General features: G+C 42.6%; 1 protein-coding gene across 1 annotated transcript; it reads left to right on the forward strand.

Moving 5' to 3' along the window:
- The first annotated feature begins 5,145 nt into the window (after positions 1-5,145).
- Positions 5,146-7,866, forward strand: LOC119583230 (crustacean hyperglycemic hormones 5-like). The gene is made up of 3 exons (XM_037931705.1): positions 5,146-5,383; positions 5,491-5,558; positions 7,765-7,866. The coding sequence occupies exons 1-3, from the start codon at positions 5,146-5,148 to the stop codon at positions 7,864-7,866; spliced, it is 408 nt and encodes a 135-aa protein (XP_037787633.1).
- Positions 7,867-10,000: the final 2,134 nt, after the last annotated feature.

Here is a 10,000-nt window from a genome sequence, read left to right on the forward strand (position 1 = left end):
ATAAAATAAAGAGAAGAAAGAGAAAGCGAGAGAGAAGAGACGAAGACTAATAGATAAACATTAACTATTTAATATTTAAAGTTACTGCACTATGACGAGAATAAGTCCGGAAAGACATCGAACCCAACACAAAACTATGGACACAAACTGCAAAAGTGTGCAGGAAAGCCCAAATTTTGATCACTGGCATCTTTGAAAGGCAATGCGTCGCGTCAAAAACCTCATTAATCCCCTTTGTCTTTAGATGAAAACCATCCCCCTGCTTTTTTTGGAAGTACGCCGGAAATTGGGGAGCGACCAGGCCACCCATATAATGAACGGCCGGACACTACCACAGAGGGGGATTTGCTTCGTCAGGGAACCACAGCGCCAGAGCCCTTTCTGTTCCAAGTTTTAACTCCCTACAAATTTCCTTTTCTATGATCGCCCTTCGCTTGGTAAGCACGGCGAAGAGAAAGGGGAGTGTTAGCTCCTTGTGATTGGGTGGAAGCCTAAACAGCATAGAGTTGCCATAGATTGACAAAAAATTTTGATGTTTAATTACGTGGCAACCATAAATAAAGGTGTTAGTTTTATGGGATGGGGGTTTTTAATTTAGGTTTTGAACTTTTGGGGCGTTTTCCCCTTTCTGGTCCCATCGTGAAATTTCCAAACAGATTTTGTGTTTCGAGTTTTAAAAACTATTTTTCTCATGCCGCCAAAATAAACTTGATTTGATGTCCCATTCATATCCGTTATTCGGGCCTCTTTAAGATCATTTAGTTTTCCGTTTCACCCCACAAAATTAATCTCGTCCGCCTACTCCCCAGATAGCCCTGACCTGGTGGTGGCCCATGTGGCCTCAACGACCTGGGTTCGCAGCTTCAAAAAGCGGCAAACTTCGCCCTTCCCGCGCGGCGTGTACCAACCGGAGCTCTGGGGAGGCTGAGCCGCCTCTGGACGACTCTACAACGTGTTTCGTCGAGCCCAAGGTGGCCACGAATGCAGGTGGGTGTGGCGGCCTTCCTCTAGCATATCCAGATGGGGTAGCTTGTCACACACTTCCCTCGGGTTTTGTACCCCAATAGTCCCAGTCTCTGTTTCCCACCCTTTTGCGTATTAAAAATTTATACTGAACAACTATACTCCATTTCAAAATATTTTGGGGCTGGGTTTTTTTTTGTCCGAAAGTATCATCCTCTGGGTTTTCTACAAACTGTTGTATCAAAAACTGCTATCATAGTAGCAAATAAATAATTTACATCTTTTTCTTGTCCAGGAACAACGCTTCACAACCGGGGTTCGTCAGTGCTGGAGTAAACCCGATTCGGCCGACCTGCACGGGAGTACCAACCACGTGCAGACTGTGGGCAAGTAGCTGTCGACCTGCTCGACTGCTTCTCGAACTCCACGCCGACGGCAGAAGACGCAGAGGGGTTTTAGGATTTGTTTGGGGTAACTGGGCCCTTTTAAACGATCCTGTACGGATTTTGATATGATTTTTCATGCTAATTGTGCTTACCACTTTGAAGTATTTGGAAATTTGAAATGTTTTCTTTCTACCTTAATGAACAAGGCAAACAACAAGGAGATAAAAGGGTACAGAATGTTAGTAAGAAATCTTGCTGTCAGAATTAAGACAATTCCATCCGTCCTTTCGGGTAGTGATAATTTTTGGTTAGGCCCGAGCTACTATGCTTTGCGTTTACATATATAACCTGTACTCTTTACTGGTGGAATAAAATTCATACAAATCTTGAGATCTGGACCCTGATTCCCGTGGAAAAAAGGAAAAGGCAGAAACAACATTCTTTTAATGTGTTTGCCTGTCATCGTTTTTTTTATATATTATCCATTCACTTTTACGGGCTCATTATTCCTGCACGAATATTGGGGCATTTATATTATCAATGAAATGCTTGCTCTTACATGAAAGGGAAAACTTTTGAATTGTAAAATATTTTTCAAAGAATACAGGGTAAAACAATCATTTTGCTTCCAAAAAAACACGCAATAGTAGACATTCCCATAAAAATTGGTTTTGTCAGCCGAAAGCAAGAACAGTAGTCTTCACTAAGTACTTTAGAAATCGCAAAATTTAATTTAAATAATTCTGAAGCGTTGGTGGATCTCCGCAAATTGTCATTATGCATCTCTCGATGGGTTTGTACTCAATGTTGAAGACAAGTTTGGCGTCTATGCACAGCAGACGCCACCCCTGACACCCTTATTTCGCCGTACAGTGATCGTGGCACTCCCCCCCTTCCCCACTTTTTTTTTTTTTTTCAAAATCCGAAGGAAATTTCGGCTTTTACAAGAAATGTTTATGACTCGGCCATGCTATAGCAGTGATTCGTGAAATTTTATTAAATAAATGTTTGGATTCGCAGCGATCAAGGCTCACGTAGTGTCTTGATTAAATTTGTGCAAGTTAAACCAGTTGTTTTTGAAGCTGGAAATGTGTTTTTTTTTTTTATGTGATTGACCAAATTTCATAGTCGTAGGGACGATAATAGCTTTCGAGATACCCCCCTCCCCTCGAATATACTGTAGAATATTCTTCGACATCCAGTTCGTGCGACCCCCTAAAAAGGGACCGAAAAACGTCATACAAAACCCAGTCTATATATTTCCACTGCCCAAGGGTCCTCTGCCCCCGTCCCCCACTTCATGGCTAACCTAACCTGACTCAGGCCCGGCCTTTTCCAGTCCCGACCATGAGCCGCACCACTCCTGGGTCCCTTGTTATCAAATAGCGAAGGGATCGGGTTTAAAAATATCTGAGCGAATAACCCGGTGCTTCACCAGTATATACGTTCTTATGATGTTTGTATGTGAAAATGCGTTCTTGGAGGGTTTTTACTGAATTCTCCTTGCGATGCCTGTTCGTGAGTACCCCAGTCATTAAGAGCCGGAAGCGTTGGAAGAGGTCGGAGTGGCGCTGCGGGTGGGAAAAAACGGACACTCGAGCACCAAGAGTCAGTGGGCCCGTATTTCCTCCTTCCGACAAGGTTTTCTGGCTTCCGACGGCGAAAGCCTGCCTCCCTCTCGGCTCTTGGGCGTGAACCGGACAAACATGGAACCAGTGACGAGTTCCGTTGCCCAGGCTAGAAACTCGAGTTCCGCAATTGTGGAGACACAAATTGCCCCTTGGTAAGAGTTCGGAGCTTCAGCTCTTCGACTGACCCCGTTCTTGTGGCACCGAAGCTGGGAGTAAGGACCAAAAAGGTGGTTGCACTCGGCGTATCCGCAAAGACAGCGGATTTTTGCTCCTTGACCAACCATCGGACAGTGGGATGGAGGCGGAGCGAACACCCGTTAGACTTTGAGCCACGGGGAGACGGATTTGAAATACTGGAAAGGGTGGGCAACAACATTCACCCAAGCAACTGGTTTATCAGGGAATCGAGTCATACATCCGAAAGTTAAATTGCTAATCAAATAAACGTTGGTCTGCAAATGGCTGATTCGAATGTAGCGACTGCAGACAGACACGATAAATTTGTTTTTTTTTTCATATTGTTAAACTGAAATATCATTAGTACCTTTCCCAGAATAACAAAAGAAAAAAAAGTTCGATTTTATGAAAAAGGAAATTGGTATCGACTGATTTATAACATAGAGATAACTTGTAAAATATCGTACTCAAATTTGTTTGCAATCGCCTGTTTAGATTCTAGATTCTGTTCTTAACGAAATGCGTTAAATTAGAGAGAGGGGAGTGACAAGCGGAGGAAAGAGGATGAAAATGCAGGGCAGATGGGGAATGCTAAATTTAAGAGGCAGAGATATATACAAAGGGAAAAGATAATAATGAAGAGAGAACAATATTTAAGAGAACGAAGGGAAGAGAGAGGAATAGACGTTTTAAGATAAACAGTGAGAGAAAAAGAGATGATACAGACAAAGGGGTTCTGAGAATAAAGAAAGAGAGAAGAGAGATAGAATTAATCACATATCCCCTATGCTTGCACGCTTTGGGGAAACACCTCCAAAGAAGCTGTCCCCACCTCATACAAGACGACTATCACGCGCCCTCTCTTTCCCTTTCCCTTACCCTTGACTCTGACTCGCTCTGCAGTCCTTGTCCTTGTCCGCAGTCTACGGCTGCCTTCTTTATCTCGCTCTCAGGCCTTTTCTCGTCAAAGAAATGCGCGCAGGTTTAAAAGATTTGGGGATGTAATCACTGTCTTCTCTACCTATCGTCCTCCTGTTGCCCCAAAACTAGAGTCTCGCTGCAATCATCACCCAGTCTTGTCTTGTATTAAGCATCCTTTGTTTACGGATGGAGAGGAAGAGGGGCAAGAGAGAAAGATAGATGGGAGAAGACTGAGTGAGAGATCGGGCGGAAAGGGACAGGGTTCCGGGAGTGAGAAGGAAAGAGAGAAGAGAGGAAAGAGAGAAGAGAGAGGAAAGAGAGAAGAGAGAGGAAAGAGAGAAGAGTGCACCCAAGACAAATAACACCAAAAGTTTTTGACAAGAACGGTTTCTGCGTCCCAAAGTCTCTCACTGATTGGCCCATTCGAGGGGCCAGCATCCACTCCCCTCCCTTTAACGTGTGTTCACCAGCGAGGGGAGCCCGCCAGGGTCCACACCCATATAAGACCAAGCAGAAACCCTCCCCTCAGACGGTATCTGCCCGGGCGCCCTTTGTGGGGGTCGCAAGCGTAAGGCATGTCCCTTGTTTGATCGCCCTCGTTGGTAGGTAAAGATGCGTCGAGGCTCGCCAATAAGGTCTGTATTTTCGACCATTTATGAAAAGGTGTATCAGTTGTTAGTTGAAATGTCCCGGGGATTTAACAGAAGGAATTTATGAAACTATCTTTCAGCAGATTGTGGCCGTTTAAGAAGGCCATATCCTAGCTAAAAATTAAGCAGTTTGATTGTTGTTTACAGGTAAGTTACTCTCTAATGTTATGCTTTTCAGTGAAAAATCGGTTATCTAGAAGTACTCGTTTTCTTTTTCTTTTTCCGAAGGAAAGGACTAAGATAATGATGATATAGTTTTCTTCCCTCGTCTACTGAGACATATTTATCTTTACTGAGACATATTTAACGATGTTTTCCTGTAAACGTAATAACTGCATGTGGCACAAGGAAATATCCTAAGCTGCCCTTTTCATCAACATAGATACATTAAAATCAATTATAGGTATTATGTGAAGTATGTTGCCTCCTCCAAGGGCCGTGGCCCTGGTGGTGGTCGTGGCGTCTCGACGACCTGGCCCTCGCTCCTCGAAAGGGGGCGTTCCCCCCGGGCCTCCCTATCAGGGGCGCAGCCTTCAGCAAGCGAGCAAACTTCACCCTTCCTCGCGGCGTGTAGCCGGGAGCTCCTGGGGGGCTGAGCCGCCCTGCGACGACTGCTACAAAGTGTTTCCGGAGCCCAAGGGCCACGAATCAGTGGGTGTGCGGGCCCTTCCCCTAGCATATCCAATGTGGGGAGCAAGTTCACACACTTTCCCTCGGTGTATACCTCAAATTCCCAGTCTTTAAATATCCCCACCCGTTTAGTATTAACAGTTCTACTGAGCAAGTATACTCATTTCAAGTACAATGAGTCTGTTACAAGCATTCCCAAAGTGATTACTGTTTGTACAGATCTTCAATCCACATAAACTATATTTCCATATCGTAAATATAGTAGTGTTTAACAGTAGTTTCATTCCGCCACCAACCCTTTAATACGTACGGAGCGAGTATCTTGAGAAAGTCAGTATTAAAATAAATTTTGGAAAAGAGGGGGAAAAACTGTGTACAGTTGTTGGGGGGGGGGTAAAATGTATGGGAAACCCGAATGGTAAGACGTAGCCTGAGCGGGGAGGACGAGCAGGGAATTTCCCCTACGGGGGAAGGATTTAAAATAGGATTTTCCCGGACATTCGTGATTACTATTCCCTTCCAGGTCATCAGCAAGTCTTAGTCATTTTCCCTTCCAGGTCATCAGCAATCTTAGTCACTTTTCCCTTCCAGGTCATCAGCAAGTCTTAGTCACCTTTCCCTTCCAGGTCATCAGCAAGTCTTAGCACCTTTCCCTTCCAGGTCATCAACATATCTTAGTCACTTTCCCTTCCAGGTCATCAGCAAGTCTTAGTCACTTTTCCCTTCCAGGTCATCAGCAAGTCTTAGGACCTTTCCTTTAAAGGGCACAGCAAATCTTAATCACTATTCACTTGCGAAAGTATAAAAAAAAATCACAGAACACCTGAATTCTTTTCTTCTAACCGAAGAATTGAATGAATGGAGTTCCTAAAACACTAGGAGTACGAGTAAAATCCCATTTGATAGAAAATTACAAAAAAGTAAAACGGAAAGGAGAGAACAAGCCTATTGTTCACTTACTCAAGTTTATATGTATCTTGAGGAATAATTTGCCACTACTCAACAGTTCTCACAACCAAATACCTTAGTCGAAGCGTGCTGCAGTATCACTCGCTTAGCCAATTATGGGTCGCAAAACACACACACAAAAGAGGACAGCCCAGTGTAGGGTGCCTCCTCCCTCAGCCTGAAGCAGCCTACTACACGAAAATGCGAGAACCACCTATTTTGTGCTGTATGGTGCAGTGGTAGCTGTCCTCCGTCTGCAATCTTTTGACCTGCGTTTAAAGCCCCGCGCCCGTGGAGGTAAGCCGGCCATTCCTTTCATAGAGGGTCATTTTAATCAAATAAACCAGCGTGTTACACACCAAGAATATCCATTGTAACAAATGACTAAATTAATAATTATAGTATTAATTATCATTATTATTAATTATGACATTTATACACCTGAGCTCCAAGGAGTACAGGAAGCAAGGTGTGCATCTTATCGTATGGTAAGGTTTTATCTCTCGTTTTTGGCTAAGCAGTTTATTGAGGCTATTTGTGAAATTCTCAAAAATCATGAATAAGTCTTTAAAAAATTAAGAGACTTCTCGGAAGATACAAAAAATACGTAATCTAAGGAAATTTTTGAACCATAACTATATTATATAGATAAATAGATAGATATAGATATATAGATATTATACAAGTGCTTCCTTGGTGATAAAAGTACCGGATTGTATTGAAAGAAGCTTCTATGATCTTTTATGCTGAAGAGATATATAATTCTTTAAAATATAAAACACAATGAAGACAGCACGTGCAAGATTCCCCTTCAGGAGGGTAGCGTCCTCGCCTCTATGTTGCAACCTCCGACAAGTTGTGTTGAAATGACCGGTAGTTAAATGGCGCTTGCGAATTCCGTAGAATTTCTATGGCACATCTTGCGTTTTGTATTTGTTTGTGTTCCTTAAGCTCATGCCAGGCTGCCGAGGGAGAAATCAGTAAGTACGCTTTTTCGAGAGGAAGCATTGGTGACTGGCATCATAACCACCCTGTCCACTACATTTCCAGTGCACTCGGAGCGACTATACTTCGCTTCAAATATATTTAGGGTATCATCAAAAACGGGATGCTCATGTTTGAGCGCCCTGGACCTTCCCCCCATCCTTCGCCACAAACTCGATCTTTCGCTTTTTTTTTCCACTTTTTACCATCGACAGCCCAATATCTTTTATATTGTCGCTCGTCTTGTTTTTTGGGTTTTCCTCTTCCTCTGTTTCCTATCCCATCCCTTCAGCAAATTTTTTTTAATCTTTCACCCTTTTCCCCCACACGACCAACAAACCCCAATTTCCCCCTTTCAAAATTCCAACACTTGAACAGGGGAACATCATTACTGATATATAACCGTGTTTTAGGGCATAAATCAATGTTTTTATTGGTCATTCATTACCTGATTGATGGTCTTCCTGTCCAAAGGGGCAAATGCTTCTAAACTCGGGTTCGCCGTGTCTGGAGTACCTGATTCCGGCCGACCTGCACGAGGAGTACCAAGCCCACGTGCAGACGGTGGGCAAGTAGGCTCGCTCGACCTGCCTCGACCTTTTTCCAGATGTTGTCTTCAAAGGGCGAAGGCCAGAAGAAGTGGTGTTCATGGGATTTTTTGAAATTTTTGTTTTTTTTTTTTACGATGATGCGCGAAAAAGTCGCTTACTATTTTTGTTAAACTAATAGATAAAAAATAAATAAAATTCTTAGAAATCACATCTCTGAGTTGCTTACATTTTACGTTACGTGTGTATTTATGAGCCTCGGGGTGGTAAATAAAACACATGAAATGAGGAAACATTCATTATCCTGAAAATGCTCACCATGCTCACTTTTTTCATTGCAATATTGTTGCAGAACTTACTCGCAATGCTCGTTTTATGTCAAGCAAAGGGGGCAAATCAAAGAGAGATGAGGATGCTTCACCTCCGCTAATTGCACCCTTGCAATTTATTTTTCTCAGCACTTCATCATTCGTCTTCTTCTCTGTCCAGCTAATACGCAGTACTCGTCTGTAACACCACATTTCAAAACTATTGATCTTTTCCTTGTCTATCTACTTCAACACCCAACACTCAGAAACATATGATGCAATTGGGAAAACTAATGAGTTCAACAACCTCAGCTTTGTCCGCAAGGCAATGCTTCGGTCTTTCCAGATGTTATTGAGAGCAATTGTGGCGCTTTTAGCAATGGTAATTCTTCTTTTTATCTCCGGTAAATAATCATATGTATTAGTTAAAACAGCTCCAAGATAAGTGAACTCTTTCACATTTTCCACAATCATTCCATTGATTGTAACATGTTCATCATTGTTCATTGCCGGTTATCTTTGAATCTTCATGATCTTAGTTTTCTTGGCATTAGAACAAGCCAGCCTTTTCGCTTGCTTCTCTAACTTTATCTAGTAGTTTGTAGTTCAGTGATACTGCTGGCAATCAAAACTATATCATCGGCGTACCTCAGATTTGATATTTTGTATCCTCCAACAAACCACATTCCTTCAAATTCTCTAGATCACCTCTCATAATTGTTTCAGAATATATATTAAAGAGGTGCGGAGACAGAATGCAACCCTGTCGTACTCCGTTATTGATTGATGCACTATGTGTGTATGTGTATGTGAGCGTGTGTGCAAACATATGTAAAACCCTGTGTGCACTGTGTGTGTATGTGTATGTGAGCGTATGTATGCGTGTGTGTGCAAACATATGTAAACCCCTGTATGCACTGTGTGTGTATGTGTATGTGAGCGTATGTATGCGTGTGTGTGCAAACATATGTAAACCCCTGTATGCACTGTTGTGTGTAAGTGTATATGAGCGTGTGTATGCGTGTGTGTGCAAACATATGTATACGTGTATGTATGCATATAGCAAAGATCCTCTAACTGAAAGCTCCATTCAATTCATCGCATCTGGCCACTACAATTACATAATGGGCCACATTCATTTGTTCATTTAACTATTCATGTAAAATCTAAACGGGTCTTAACAAATTACATAATGTGTGTTACCTGGCCAAAATACTTGTTCAATCAAGATTTTATTTTCGTTCTGTTTAAAAGTAGTTACGCTTTAAAATATGGAATGCAAATGAATATGCAACATCATTAACAAAAAGCACCGTGCAATTTCTGATTGGGCGGTACATGGGAAAGTCTCAATTTGTGCAGTTTTTTTTTATTATAGCATCTTTGGCATACAATACACACACACACACACACAGTCCCCGTGGGCACTCGGTACCCACGGGGAGTGTGTGTGTGACCATCATCACCATCATCATCATCATCACCTTCATCATCATCACTCATCATCACCATCACCATCCTCCTCCTCCTCCTCCTCATCATCATCATCACCATCAACATCCTCCTCCTCATCATCATCATCATCACCATCATCACCATCCTCCTCCTCCTCATCATCATCATCATCACCATCATCACCATCCTCCTCCTCATCATCATCATCTCACCATCACCATCCTCCTCCTCCTCATCATCATCATCACCATCATCATCATCACCATCACCATCCTCCTCCTCCTCATCATCATCACCATCACCATCATCACCATCCTCCTCCTCCTCCTCCTCATCATCATCATTGCTATCATTACCATTATCATTATCTATCACGTAATCTATTAACATTTTCGATTT

This window comes from Penaeus monodon, chromosome 17 (genome assembly GCF_015228065.2).
Source record: "Penaeus monodon isolate SGIC_2016 chromosome 17, NSTDA_Pmon_1, whole genome shotgun sequence".
NCBI lineage: Eukaryota > Metazoa > Arthropoda > Malacostraca > Decapoda > Penaeidae > Penaeus > Penaeus monodon.